The sequence below is a fragment of the Megalops cyprinoides genome, chromosome 13 (genome assembly GCF_013368585.1).
Source record: "Megalops cyprinoides isolate fMegCyp1 chromosome 13, fMegCyp1.pri, whole genome shotgun sequence".
Lineage (NCBI taxonomy): Eukaryota > Metazoa > Chordata > Actinopteri > Elopiformes > Megalopidae > Megalops > Megalops cyprinoides.
In genome coordinates, this window is record NC_050595.1 from 2,476,866 (window position 1) to 2,492,403 (window position 15,538).

General features: G+C 52.5%; 1 protein-coding gene across 10 annotated transcripts in view; it reads right to left on the reverse strand.

Moving 5' to 3' along the window:
• The window catches only part of kifc3 (kinesin family member C3), a 34,820-nt gene that overhangs the window by 9,225 nt on the left and 10,057 nt on the right, over window positions 1-15,538 (reverse strand). For 5 of the 10 annotated variants that reach the window (XM_036543433.1, XM_036543434.1, XM_036543432.1 and 2 more), the window contains exons 2-9: window positions 7,821-7,938; window positions 6,510-6,655; window positions 4,395-4,557; window positions 3,579-3,736; window positions 3,153-3,218; window positions 2,724-2,864; window positions 2,130-2,369; window positions 1,485-1,658 (exon numbers count right to left, since the gene is read on the reverse strand). In XM_036543433.1, coding sequence (XP_036399326.1) covers window positions 1,485-1,658; window positions 2,130-2,369; window positions 2,724-2,864; window positions 3,153-3,218; window positions 3,579-3,736; window positions 4,395-4,557; window positions 6,510-6,655; window positions 7,821-7,938 — 1,206 coding nt within the window. Of the gene's footprint in view, window positions 1-1,484; window positions 1,659-2,129; window positions 2,370-2,723; window positions 2,865-3,152; window positions 3,219-3,578; window positions 3,737-4,394; window positions 4,558-6,509; window positions 6,656-7,616; window positions 7,685-7,820; window positions 7,939-8,503; window positions 9,016-9,049; window positions 9,296-14,680; window positions 14,849-15,538 lie in introns of those variants that run through there. The other 5 variants (XM_036543436.1, XM_036543438.1, XM_036543440.1 and 2 more) reach the window with 5 other exon arrangements.

The following is a 15,538-nucleotide window of genomic DNA, read 5'->3' on the forward strand; positions in this document are numbered from 1 at the left end:
TGAGGCGTTAAGTGTTTGCCCTGGGTTAGGGTACAGATTTATGGTTAAAGGAAGGCCTACTAGTACAGTCCAAAAGATGAAGCACGGAAGCACTGATCCAGAATCAGCGAATCCAGCCGTTATTCTGACCCAAACCGTTTTGTGTAGGTAACACAAATCCAGGGTCGATGCTTGAAGGTAGCTTTGCTCCTACACCTGCTACTACTGTAAGGGGAGGGAGGGGGGGTCCGGCCTGATACCACTCAACAAGCAGGAGAACATCTGGGAACTGGACACAGGAAGTGACACAGAGGGACACAGGAAGCACTACTCTGGGGTCATATTGATTCTGAACAGAATCAATGAGAGATGAGTGGGCTAAGATTCATCTGCAGGAAACTACTAGAGGGGTGAACTAGCCTGAAGCAGAGGCTAATAAAGTTAAAGTGGAGGCTGATGCGAAAGGCCTTTTCCTCTACTGAGCGGGGTGAAACCCAGCGCTCCTTGTTCTGACTGCTTGCCCCCGCATTTTGAATGACCTCTGACCCTCTGCAAGCATCAACGTAAAAAGGCCAACCTTGGACAACCTACGAATGACCTCGGCATTGCCTCTGCCCACCGCCTGAGACAGCAGGCCGCACAGCCGGCTCCGGTCCGTGCTCAGCTGCAACGCAAGGTGAGAGAGCTCCGTCAGCCACGCCCCGCCAGCCACGCCCGGCCAGCCGCGCTCCGCACCGGGGAGGGGGCGGGAGGGGGCGGGGGGGGAGTGGGTGGTGAGAGGGTAGGAAGTGGGTGGGGAGGGGGCTACAGGGGGCCTCTTTCCACCACAAACTGCTACAAAGGACAGTAGAATACTGTGGCAGGGGGGCCGGGCTGAGGTGCTACAGGTGCAGACTTCAGGATCACTGAGAAGGATTCTCTCTGGGGACAGCCACACACTCTGGGGTGTCTCCCATGTGAGTACCTAAGTTACCATGTTATCTGACCCCAAAATCTGAGCCCAACCAGGACTCAGTGCAGAGTAAGTGGGAGAGAATCAGTAGGAGAGCATCACTGAAAAGGTGTGTTTTGTGGAGATCAGACGTGTCAGTGTTTGACAGCACACGGCAGCTCCACTCACTGCGGGACTCACAGTCAGTGTGCTGGTGGAGTGAAGTTATTGTGTGAATGGACTTTACTCTCCCTCAGGATCCAGCAGCTGAATCACACTAATCCATCTGATCCTTCGGTTACACGCCTGGGCATGCCAGCATTCAGTGACTCAGAGCGAGAGAGCCGCTTTCCCTCTCACGCAACACACACTCTCCTCCGATTGGCTCAGCTGCGGCGAAACGTTTGGGCCAATCACAATCACAGTCACAACCGCACTTTAAAAGCAAAGAGGAAACCGTAAACTGCATTTGTGAAACTCAGGAGGGGGTGAGGTGGGTTACGTGGGTGTGTGAGGAGGGAGGAGGGGTTCGGGGGGAGCGAGGGACGGGGCTCCCCCTCGTTTTGGGGTGTACCTGACTCCGCAGCTGGCTGCTGGTCCTCTGCGAGTCGTGAAGCTGCTGCTCCAGCTCTCGGAGCAGCTGTCTCTGGACCCCCAGCTGCTCCTGCAGGGCCAGATTTCGGCTCTGCGCCTCAGACAGAGCCTGCTGAGACTGAGCCGACTCCACCTCCACCGTCCTGGTGACATACTGTGTGGGACAGGCAGGAAATGACACGGGGGATATCACAGGCAGGAAATGACATGGAAGAAATGGCAAAGACTATTTCCTGCCAGTTACGCAGGGATGGACTTTGCTCGACCAGTGCTGTCCTCATACAGTTAAAACCCCTACAATTTATCCTCCCATTTTGCTTTATACAGTGCAATGAAACTCTCTCTCACACACACACACACACACACACACATACACACATACACACACACATACTTACTATCAAAAATATACAGATATATGCAGATAAATATAGACCATCTGTATCCTGTTAGATCTACAAGAAGTGGATCAGTAGGTTTGACCAAGCAGGCAGTAATGAAGCAGTTCTGGACTCTCCGCTTGTACACAGATGAGAGGACGACCCTCTGTAGCAACAGAGTCCTCTTTCCAAACAGCCTGAATCTGCTGTAAAACTGTACCCCCCGGTCCCCCTGCAGTTCTCACCTTGACCTGCGGGGGCAGCGCGGCCTGCTTGGACATGGCCTGCTGGCACTCTCTCAGCCTGCGGCCCAGCTGCAGCTCCACCTCCTGCCTCTCCCGGAGCGACTGCTCCAGCTGCAGGGAGAGCTCCGCCACCCTGCCCGCCTCCTCCTCCAGCCTGCGCTCCAGCTCCGCCAGCCTCCGGCCCTGCTCCTGCAGCTCCTCCTCCCGCCGAGCGAGCTGCCTGCGCAGCACCTCCGCATCCTGCGGGGGGGGGGGGGGGGGGGGGGGAGAGGGAGTGGGAGGGAGAGGGGGGAGGAGGGAGAGAGAGAGAAAGAAAGAGGGAGGAAGAGATGGGGAGAAGGAGGGTGAGAGAAGAAAAAGTGTGGTTAGACTACTGATAGCACTGTCATCCTCACATCTGGGTCTGTCCAGACACAGACAGAGACAGACAGAAGTCTGCTGACACTCAGAGTCGAACACACAACATCCCTCAACACAGCGCACAGTAATAATACTGCACACATTTATCTGAGTGGCTGCAGGTAAGCGCAGACACGTATTCCTGGGACAGCTTTATAACCACCCTGGCGATGTGCCGCGTCGCGCCGCGCTCACCTGGCTGTGCGGGCAGTCTCTGCAGGCAGCGGGCGGCGCTGGGATGTCGAGCAGCGAGGCCTGGCAGGCACTCAGCTCCTGTTTGAGCCGCTCGTTCTCCGAGACCAGGATCTCCAGGTGCTTCTCCAGGTCTGTCGCCCCCTGGTGGAGAAACAGCAGCGGTGACCGGGGAAGCTCCACAAAGCCCTCTGAAATGTTACACTGAGGACAGAAACTTGCTCTGCTGCAGATCAGCGGTAGACTGAGAGGGAGAAAGAGGGCTTTTGGACCAGTGGTGGAGTTTAGACAGTAATGCAGACTTTTAAGAGAGAAAGAACAAGAAAAACCTCACGGGCCAGCTCTGATCATGCAGAGCTCTAACCCGAGGGAACTTCCTGCAGAAAAAACATCCTAATGACCCCTTCCTCCCTCCCTCTCCCCCTCCCTCACCAGCTCAGAACGCAGTCTGTCCACCTCCTGGGTCTGGTCCTGAAGCTTTTCCTCCAGGTCCTTCACCTGAAGACAAAAGGCCAAAATTTTAGACACTGGGTCAGGATGCAGACTATGCAGGGTTAGGAGCACCCCGACATTAACAACACTGCACTGATCCCGTCAAGCCTTTGGCCTGGATTCAATTAAAAATTGTCAGTAATGTTGATTTGCCTTGAGACAGTGCTACTGTTTTTAATACAATGTTTTTTTTAATTTCGGTGATCAATGAACTCAGCAAACCATGTTTTGGAAAGACAAACAATGCTTGCATTGGACTCGCAGATGAACATTAATATGCGATATCTGGACTGTATGGAAAATGGCCATGTGTCAGCACATTTTCAGTGTGGCTGATTATGACATCACAATCGCGTGGCTACATGCCTGTGTGCGCAGTCGACCAATGAGAGCCTGCTGTTCGCTCTCACGGCTGTGCAGCTGGTCCTGTAGCTGTGCCCTCTGCTCCTGCGCAGGGTGTAAAGACTCCGCCAGCCTCTGTAGTGTTGCGCTCGACCGGCCTTCTGCAGAACAGCGCCTCCCACCTGCAGGAACGCGCAACACGCTACTGACACGCAACCCCAGCATAACAGACGCCCCGAACATGTCACTGACATGCTACAAACAAGTTTCAACATGTTACCCACACACCGCATACACACATTAATCTGTCACATTAAGCAAACTCTCACATTAAGCCTAGAGCATGTATGTCAGTGTGATTTCCCCTCCTGCCTAACCACTATGAGTTTGCTCACATGAGTACTATCAGTCGAAACCCAGTGCAATTCAAGCGGCGTATGATTTCAAAAAGTGCTAAGAGATACAAATACTATGTCCCACACACAATCTACAACATTTTAATTCAAATTTCTGCCAAGAAAAGGATTCATACAGCCAAGAAGAAAACACATATAGTTTGACATGTACATCCAAAGAGCCTTGGCTCAGGATGAAGAAACGCTTCCTGTGTGCACTCTGGGCTCACTGTACGACATGTTAGCACATGCTAGGACTGTTCTGCAGGTCTCTCTGGGCGCACCCAGCGTAACGGCCGTCCTGAGGGCAAACAGGCCTTCCCGCAGCCAGAAATCAGCTGATCCTACATCCAGTCCCTGCACTGCTCCTCCACGAGTCCTCACTTCTGCGCCTGCTCGAGGTGCCCTTCCCTGGCCGTTTCAGCGGGGTGTACCCCGGGCTCACCTGCGGCCTCGGCTGTGTGCGGCAGCGCCCCCTGCAGGCTGGGGATGAGAGGGGGCTTCTCCTGCAGGTGTGGCTCGCGGGTCTGACGCAGTCTCTGCAGCCGTCTGCTGGCCTCCTCGCTGCGCAGACGCGCCTGGAACTCGGACACCTTCTCCTGTAGAGTCTGGGAGGGGGGTGGGGGGGGTGGAGGGACAGACAGGAAGAGGTGCGACTCAGCCGGACAGGAAGAGGTTACCGAGGACCCCGTGTAATGGCTGGCCTGTTTACCACATGATCCAACTTTGCGATAAAAACCAGCTCGCGTCTGCACTCATGGTGGAGCGACAGATGCGTCCCTCCTTACACATCTCTGTTGGAGCCGCGGGTAAACAGACCAGCTCCTTTACTACATTCCTTTGAGGCTTGGGGGAGGCGGACGAACACAGAGCTCTGGGTTACAGCTACGGCCTAAACTAAGCTGCTTCTGCAGCATACAGCACGCTAATGACATCTATAGCATTTTTCTCAATTGAGCATCACAGGCTGGGCTCGTCTAGAGCAGGGCTACACAGCAGGAACTAAGACAGCCATAGAAAAAACGAAGAGAATTACACTGGAAGTCATTGTGGCGGATGACCAGGTGACTTTTTTCTGTGAGTGCAGAAGGCAGCAGGGGTGGGGGGGTGACAGGGAGAAACAGAAGGTGCAACATTAACGATGAGAGGAATGACAAGACAGACGGCCAATGCTCAACTCAACTCAGAGTTCTCTCAGGACTGCTATTATGAGGTCATACAGTGTGGACAAGTTTCAGGTCACATGATGCCTTTGGCCCAATCAGTCTCTCCATCTTCGCTGACAGTGCAGCTGTATGCCTGCATGGAGAATGCTGACCTAGGTAGACCTGAAACTCGAGTCTCGGAGCTCTTCGAGTCAGAACTAAAAACAAGGCTGGAAACCTCTGTGTTCTGCAGTGCCTGTGATCTCCTTCTGTGCCCTGAAACTTCAGGGTGCCAGTTCACCCATGAGTGATAGACTGCAAAACGCTGAGAAATTACAGGAATTTGAGTGAGCAGCTGTGAATTCTCACAGTGTCCTTTAACACACCCTTAAGAAGAAGTGCAGCTCAGACAAGGAGAAACACAAATAAATGAGTTACAAAGCCACAGCCCAGAGTCCCTCTGAGTGAGATAGATGAGCGCCGTGATTCATGCCAGACTGAGACCTGAATCACAGTGCGATATGTCTGCGCAGGTGGGGCGGACACAGGTCTGCGCAGGTGGAGGTGGGCGCGGCTCTGATCTGCATGGAGAGAGCAAGGTGTGGATCTGCAGAGCACGGGATTCTGCAGGCAGGGAATGAGACTCTGACGCACGCACACGGTCGGAATCGTGCTGCAGGTGTGGCGTTCGCCCTCGAGGGGACACTCGCAGTAAAAAGGTGAAAGTATCAGCCAGTTTGGCAGAAATGATTTTTTATGGCGCTCAAAAGAAGTTTCAATCAAAGGTGAGGAGAGACTAAACGGTTACCTGGGGAACAGCAGGTCATGTCAACAAACCATAAATTAGAGACGCCATTGTTAGGCGCCTTGGCCTTCAGGGCAAGCAGTGCACATGAGGAATTGGGTTTCCCATAGCAACTGAGGGCATACTGCACTCACACTGAGCACGCATGTGTGCACTCACAGCTGTTCCACTGCTACACACCAGGAGCTATCCTCAGAGGCACTATACAACCCTGATCCAGGTCTGATGCCGACTGAACATGGTGCATCTCGCTCGTATTGCTCTCTGCAGGTTCAGGTGTACAGTACTGACCACAAGACCGGCCACATTCTGGCCACGTTACAGAGGAACACATGGCGAGCACTCACTAATGCCTGTAAGACGCTGGAATAAGGGCCAAGTCTCTGGCCAGCAGCCAATCAGGGTTACGTTAGTGTGCGTGGGTGTGTGTATATGTGTGTACGTGTGTGTGTGTGTGTGTGTGTGTGGGGGTTCTGCAGAGTCCCCCCTCCCCAAACACAAAGTCACAAGACCGGATTTTCACAACTCAGTTAAGTACTGCTAAAATGTTTGCCTATGTGAGTGTGTGTGTGCATGCGAGCGTGTGTGTGTGTGCTCTGTTCTGGCTCACCTGTATAAGCAGCTGTTGCTGGTCACTTGTGGCGTCGGGGGCAGGGAGGTCAGAGGTCATACAGTGGCGTGGAAATACAGAGTTCTGCAGTGAGATGAAGGAGCTGTCCTCCTCACCTTCACTCATCAGGAAGTCCACCGAACTTGCTGTGGAGAGAGCACGAGGAGTTACACACACTCTCACTCTCTCTCTCTCACACACACACACACACACGCTCGTGCGCACACACAGACATGCAAACACACTCAGCAGATGGAGTGTGAGAGGGGGACGGACAGACAATTAGCCATTAGCCATCCTCTCTCATGCAGACACTGTCCATCCCTCCCCTGGAGTAACACAGCCAAATCCATTCAGCTCACAGCAGGTTTACATCAGACTCACACCAGCTTTACACGCATTTTACACCAGGTTTCTGCTCTCTCACAACCTCCCTCATCTTCTCCACAGGTTCCGGCTCTTTCCATGAGGGCACCCTCTCCATGAGGTCCCTCTCAGAGTTTCACACAATCAGAGCCGAGATAAGAGACCCCCCTCCTCCCAGCACTGAGCCGGCCTTCCAGCAGCGTTAATAGCTAACATATTAACCCCGCAGGTGAGGCAGACAGGGCTAGTTTCAGCTCCTCTCATCTCCCCAGTAATCACAGACACAGCCTGCGGGTCTGTTCCAGCTGACCTGAGGTCAGTCTCATCACTGTGAGAACAGAAACTCCCTGGATCTCACCCCCCGCTGACACCTCTGCACAAACACGCACAAAACAACAATGGCTGAAACCGTTCCCTCAGCAGAACTTGGAGAGCAAACACGTGTATACAGTTTCCTGATGACACGGCAGATAATTCAGCAGAGAGACACCAGAGAGACCGGAGGTTTCATTCCTGCCTCTACCTGTCGGAACAGCTCCTGCCTCAGACCCCCGCGGTGAGCCAACTCCTGCCTGGCCAAACCCCCCCCCCTCCCTCAGTCAGAGCCCCGGGTCCCCCCCCCCTTCAGCTGCCAGGCTGGGGAGAGCGTAACAACACACAATGAGGCCAGTGTTCATGGGATGAGCGGGACCCGCGACTCCATTCTCCTCCCAGGCGACGGCGAGATCAGCTTTACTGTACCGTTCCTCCTGGTAGCTCATGCTCCTTCCGATCCCATGCTGAGTGCTGCCTGATGTGTACAGCCCTCCTCCCTCCCCAGCCCCCCCCCCCCCCAACCCACCCAGCCAGCCAGCAGGAAGTCAGCTCCCTCTCAGTAATCTCAAAAATGCTGCCCCACTGGATTTGAGCAGCCACGCCCCCCTCCCTCGGCCATGTGACACTCACCGTCCAATGAGACGTCTTTCTTCCAGAGCTCCTGCAAGCAGGGGGTGTGGCCGAGGTCCCAGGTCCTGCGTGTGCTGAGCATGACCGGGCTGAGGAGTGAGCTGGGCCGCTGGACCGGCTGCAGGGGGGGGGAGAGGGCCGGTCAGGGGAACATACAGAGCAACACACACACACTGTAATACACACACACACACACACACACACACACACACGCACACACACACACTGTAATACACACACACTGTAATATACACACACTGTAATATACACACACACACACGCACACACACACACACACACACACACACACACACACACACAAGCTTTAGTACACACACTCATATATACACACGCATTAATACACCCCATTATTAATAACACCCACCTACTGATATGCACAGACACACACTTTCACACACACACACACTCTCAAAATCTCACACACACACACAGAGCTATACACTGTATTATACATACTCAGTCACTCTTGTACAGTATACACAGTATACACACACACACTGTCATTCACACACACACACACACACACACACACACACACACACACACACACACACACGCACCACACACGCACCACACACGCACCACACACGCACCACACACACACACACACACACACACACACAAATGCGTAAACACAAACACGCACCCACACGCTAACTCACCTGCTGACACACACTCAGTTACTCACACAGCAAGCCTGCCAGAGCAGGTCCGTATCTCGGTTCTCTGCGCTTATCCCTACAGCCCTGAGCTCACGTTGGGATCAGCACCTTAGAGGACGTTGCGGCCGCTCTCGCCCACAGCGGCGGACTGACAGGCTTAGAGAAACGATTGGCTGAGAAAGGCGGGGAGAGAGAGAGCGCGGTCGCGAGCGGGAGAGCACTGAGCCGATCCCTTCTGCGGGCATGAGAGAGACGCTGGAAATACGCACCATGCAGAAAACGCACACAGCCCGCGCCGGCCGTCCAACGCCCGCATTTATACCCGACAGGTGAGGAAAAGCACCACACCTCACACAGCGACAACCCTAGCCCAACATCGCTCACATTTTTTGCAGGAGGATCAGCTTTTCTGATGAAACGCAGGAGGACACAGCAGGGATGAGTAAGAGATGCCTGCGATGCCATGAGGCCACATATCGGTATCCCTCAGTCTTCCTAAATCATTCCTATTCATAGTAAATCTAAGGAATCGTTCATTCTACTCACACGCAATCTTTCTGTTTTTTCCAGGTCATGGCTGTTCCATTATGACACGCACAGTTGGGGAGGACAAAGGAAACATTCTTCTGTAAAATGTACCGTCCAGAAGAGGGCGCTGTTGCAGTAACGCAGATTCTCTCACCAGCACCAGTACCATGCGATGCTAATAAACTATGCAATGAGGCGACATTCCACAAAGGGAACGGAAATGCACAAAAACTGTCACACACACACTGAATTCACTGACACGGACGAGCGTCTAATGCTCTGAAACACAAAATGCCAGCTCCTAAATGGTCTTAATCCAGTGACTCCAGATGGTCCAGAAACACTACTCAGAGCTCCTCAGTGACCACACCAGGATACGAGTGTGCGCAGGTGTGTGTGTGTGTGTGTGTGTGTGTGTGTGTGTGTGTGTGTGTGTGTGGAGGGTGGGGCTTAACCCCATCCTCCCCCACCCCCACTATGACCCGCGTAAAAACTGCATCCAGACATACTGGTTGTACAGCCACCAGATCCTTGGATTAATCTGATCTCCCTTGCAGACTGTAAACACCAAGGGAACACACACACACACACACACACACTCACACACACCACATCAATCGGCTGAGCTTCCTTCTGCCAGTCGGCTCAGCCAAATCCTGCCAGCACCCATCCTTTCATCCGAGGAGGTGTGTGTGTCTGAGCAGCCAGATAGCAGCACGCCTGGCGTTTCTGCCTTTATAGAGAGAGAGAGGCGGGAAGTCTGACTCTGCACAGCTTCAACAGGGCAATATCGCTGTGTTACTAAAGACGTGTCTGAGGTGAGACTCAAACACACACACATTCAAACGCCATGCTTTACTGTACACAGTGATACACTTGCGCACACACACGTGCACATGCACACACACATTGAACTGGCAGAGATCTATAGGAATATGTGCCAGTGTGTGGATGCTTCTGAGTCCCTCCCCCCATGTATGTATACTCAGGTGTCAGTATTATAGCCATAAAAAAGAACCCCCCCATGCTATAATTACCCATAATTCAGCATGCAGTACAACCTAAGCCCTTCAGGACTGCTGAGGCCAGAAGACCATTAACACTGCCACAATGCTGTGTAAATATTTAGACACCGGCCAGCCAGGATCAGACACACACAGAGCAGGGTTTCAGCAGGTAAAAATGCAGTAAAATCATGTGCTGTGTGCAGCTAAAGCACAGTATTTTTGCACTGTGTGCAGCTAAAGCATGTTGCATTCGTGCTGCGCGCGGGTAAACTGTGCATTCACGCTATGTCCAGGTAAAGGACGGTATGCAGGCATGTGTGCAGGTAAAGGACGGTACATTAGCACTATGTGTGCAGGTAAAGGACAGTACATTAGCGTTATGTGTGCAGGTAAAGGACAGTACATTAGTGTTATGTGCAGGTAAAGGACGCTATGCAGGTATGTGTGCAGGTAAAGGATGGTACATTAGTGCTATGTGTGCAGGTAAAGGACAGCACATTAGCGTCATGTGCAGGTAAAGGACAGTACATTAGTGCTATGTGTGCAGGTAAAGGACAGTACGTTAGCGTTATGTGCAGGTAAAGGACAGTACATTAGTGCTATGTGTGCAGGTAAAGGACAGTACATTAGCGCTATATTCAAGAATTGCTAAGCCACGGCAGAACAGCCCTCCTAATCCCCCTGTGGAAACTTCCGTATCGTACCTTGAAGGCGTCCCGCGCTCCCCCCCTCTCGAACCTGTGCTGGTCCTGCTCCATCCACACCTTGATGAAGAGGGACCCCATCCATCCTAGCATCATGTTCCCCACCCACCCCTACCCCACACTGCACCTGCGCCACCCAAACGCAGGTAACCCCTGCCTCCGCGACAGAGATCGCCGAATGCACGTTCACTCACAGGTAGGTCACCCGCATGACGTCATCACCAATCCCCTCCCACTGACACTCAAACGCCCGGCACAAGAGCGCATTTACCCATAATCCTTTAAGCCCTGAAGCAGATGGCCCCCCTTCCTTTTTTAAACTTGCTCAGGCGACTTCACAACCCCCCCCCTCCCCTCGAAGTATCTATCTCTTGTTTTTTGGAGGGGAACTGAAATTATTTTAATCTCTTCTGTTTTTTGATGGGATGTGAAAATAAATCATACCGAAAGGCAATTATTATAAACCATAATCCTGAATGGCCAGCCAATCAGTGCTTCAAAAAAAGGAAGGTTCCAGAAGCCTCTATTTAGGCTGGGGTGTGAGAGAGGCTGTAATCTCAGTTGTCTCCTGTTCAGGTTAGGCTTGGAATGCAGCCATTCATGGAATTCCATTCCCCCCCATTCCATGTCAGATTGCGGGGCGGGGGGGGGGGGGGGGGGGGGGGGTTGTTGTTGGTGGTGTTGATTATCTCATGTTGAGAAACATGGTTGGGAAATAGCAAGTGTTTACGGTTTACTGCCAGGGTTGCTGTGTCAACACAAATGCTCAGGGGTTCCACCTGACTACTCCTCTGAAAGGTCTCCTGGTTACCGTGGTCCCTGACACACTGGGGGATTGTGGGTAAAGTTCGGCTGTAGCACTCCTGACATGCCTCCTTCCCATGCAGCATATTCATGCAGTTAAACCCGACTGCTAAACCAGCCAAACCCAACCGCTAAACCAGCCAAACCAACCGCTAAACCACCTCACCTGACCACTTAGTCCATAGGTGAGGTTTTGCAGTTGGGTTACGTGGCTACCATTGGCTAAACTATTTTCCCTGACCTCATTTCAGCAATAGTGGCCTTCAGTAATTCTTAAGCGGTACCATACGGAGTCATATGGAATAAATGATCCTCTCACTGAAAAGCAACAAAGATGCTGTCAGCTGGAGTCAACAAAATACCTGTGGCAGTAACATCATTCAGAGTACAACCTGAAAACCCATCAACTGAAGATCACGCCATTTCACAGTACAGTGCAGCAGGAAAAAACAAAATAAAATATCACAGCACCAACAGTCAAACCCTTATTAAAATGCAGGGGGGGAAAAAACCATGTGCCAAGTCCTAAAATACTCTGCCCTTTCCTGTAGGGTATTATCTGCGCCTGTCATATTTACGCAAGGATCAGATGACTTATTAGCATTTAAATGTTTTTTTTTGCCAGTCAACGTCCTCCGTTGGTGGAGGGTGTTATAATCCCAGCCTGCAGAGAGGGAATAAGACTCAGCACCACTATACCTCCCAAAGCAAATCCTCACAAAGCTTCCCTCCCCAACCAAGAGTCCTCTCTCTAGAGTTTCTGAAGAACGCCCCCATTATCTGTGTGCTGGAGTGTGAGTTTGAGTGAGAGCATGAGTGTGTGTCTGTGTGTGTGTGCGCGAGTGTGCCCCTCCCCTCCTTCCTGTGCTGGAGTGTGCGTGCGTGTGTGTGTGTGCATGTGTGTTCCATGCTGGAGTGTGTGTGAGATTGTGCCCCCTCCTGAGTGTGTGTGAATCTCATTAGCCCACTTCTGTTATCAGCCAGCCAGCAGCGCGCTGGAGATTTCAGGCCTTTAGTTATGCACTGCAATGCTGACTGCATCTTCACTTTCATCGTCACTAGTGTTTCTGCACATACACACGCACGACTGCACACACATGCACACGTTCACCTACATATGCACTCTCGCACTCACCCACCCAAATACACATGCATGACTGTACACGCACACAATCACCGACATATGCACTTACTCTCACTCACACATGCATACAAATACCCACACAACACCCACACGCACACCCACGCACAACAAGACCCACATACACACACCCACACACCCTGCCAAACACCCAAACACACACGTACACAAAACCAGACCCAGATACATAAACAAACACCAACATACATAAAGACACACATACACACACACAGGCACACACAGACACACACAGGCACACACACAGGCACACACACAGGCACACACACAGGCACACACAGACAGAGCTCATCCCTGTGTTTTTGTCCTGACAGGCAGCCTAATCCTGAGAGGCAGGACTGTGGTGCAGCAGGAATAAGAGCTCAATGAATGTGGAGACTGAACATGCTGACGCCGACACATCCCCAACCGAGCGTCCCAGGGGTCCGTATGCGCGTGTGTGTGTGTGCATGCGGTTCTGTGTGTGTGCGTGTGTGCGTGTGCATGCGTTTCTGTGTGTATGTATGCGTGTGCGCGTGTGTGTCTGTGCATATATTTCTGTCCGTGTGACAGAGTGTGTGCATGTGAGTGTGTGTTTGCTGTGTGCATGTGTTTATTTGTATCTATGTGCTTATCTGTGTCCTTCCATGAGTGAGTTTGTTTCTGTTTGTGTTTGTATGGGTGTGCGTGTGCGCGTTTTCTAACAGCAGTGACGTTTCAGTTTGATCGGGGGAGGAGTGGGAGGCCGCTGCTCCCTCTCCCTCTTCCTGTTCTTCCACATTGATCTCTTTATAGCCACTCCCCACTGATAAGCATCAGACACTCCTTTCTGCTGAACCTTACGCCACCCGGAGAATGTGAATAAACACTGTTACTGCCCCTGTGACGCAAGTCGTCACTACACGCCCTGGCCCCGGTGACGGAGGGTTCACCACTTACCCCTCTCCTGGGGCTGTTTCAGATGAGGGTCGCTTCATTACAGACCTCTTTAACATCAATAATTCACACGCAGACAGGGCCGGGCTGATGCTCCTCCATCAGCCGGGCCATGGGGGGGCTCCCATCCCCTGGATTCGGGGGAGGTAGGGACGGTTAATGGACCGGGACAGTCTGCTGGGAGTCTTTGTCTTTACAGCACATTACAGATATGATCCTGCCTCAAACTCATCAGAACAGCGGGATCAGAGGAGCGCCGAGCGGTCTCCTGTGCCAGACAGACGCTGTGGGGGGGTTTTTCCATTACTACCTGCTGAGGTCCCATCTGCTGGCCCCCAGGTGTCTGCCACTACGGCACGGTGGAGACATACAGCGTCACACAGCCAGGACAGCACATACGCGTCTCCTGAACAGGTAAATGCAGGTAAGCCTGTGTGATCCTCGCAAGAATCTGCCCTTGGTCTCACGACAGGTGGGAGAGACGTCGTCTGTGTGGAATACGGATCGGCACAATCCCACAATGCATTTCTGCGCCCACATCCCTCTGCTTCATTTGAGTGTCTGATCAAACAGACTTCATAAGCTGAAAGGAAGCTAAGACCCACCCCCCACTCACACCCCCTTCATTCCTGCATTGTGGTCACACTGAACATTCATCACAAGATTATTTTAAACCGAATTCTTGCCCCACCCCTCCTTCTCGCACAATTTGTCATGGATTCCATGGAAAAGCCAAGTGCATAATTTGATAAAGATCAAAGGCAGAGTATGTGATGTGCACAAGCACAAACCATAACTGCACAACAGAGTGGGAGGCCACCATCACACAAAAGTCAAAGGTACTCCAGACAGGGAACAAAGGATCATGGGTAAGACGCAAACAAGACGCATTGGCTGCAGGTGCAGAAACAAACAAGACAAACTTCAAGGCCAGAAAAAAAAAAAGTCTGTTCTGCTTGTCCTCTCCCCATCTCCCTCTCCCTCTCTCTGAAAGGACAGGTGAACCCCCCCCCACCCCCCCCCCCCCAAAGCACAGGTGCAGCAGCGTTCCCATTCTCACCTCTGTCGCCGCGGTGCCCGCAGTGCGATCATCCCCTCATTGTCCTGCGTTTCTGAGCCGCAGCGTAGAGAGAGAGAGAGAGAGCTCCTTCACCCGACTGGCTGCCACCAGCACCTCGCTCACGCGCTCGCTCTCTCCCTCTGATCCCGCACACTCCGCCGTCTTCCCGTTTCTTAGTAACGGCGGAATCTGAGCCCGCGTCGCAGCCTCCGTCAGGAACCAACTCCCCCCCACCCTCCTCAGCGCCCCTCCCCCTCCCCCCCCTCGCCTGTCCCTCCATGCTCCGAATAAATATTTCATCCACAAATGAAGCTGTACCTCCCCCTTCCTGAAATATTTACACTGAGAGGGGCAGAGAGGTTATCCCGTTTCAGAGAGTTGCGGGACACAGTGCCCCGTCCACCTTAACCTCGACCTCTCCATAAAGGATACACCCCCCCCCCCCCGAAAACACTGACATTCTGTACTCTAAAGCCTTCTTTAGGGTGAGCATAAGAGAAGTCACAGCATGTTCACCTTGCAGTTTCTTCTGTTCATAAACAACCATGTCCCGCACTCACAACACTCTACTTTATCTCAGTCAGTGACGCTCTCGGTCATGTGGCGTAGAGAAAAGGAGCAGGGCTTGCATCTCTGAAGGTCGCCGGTTCGATTCCCAGAGGGGCACTGCTGTGGTAACCCTGGGCAACATGCTTCCCCTTGCATTGCCCTGGTGGCTATCCAGCTGTGCGAATGTAAAAAATGTGCACTGTGTAGGTCTCTGTGGATACAACTGTCTGCTAAAGTGATACTTCTGCTGAAGGATCCAGACGCTTCAGAGCAGAAACGAGGTCGGATCGTTCCCCATCTTTTCACTGG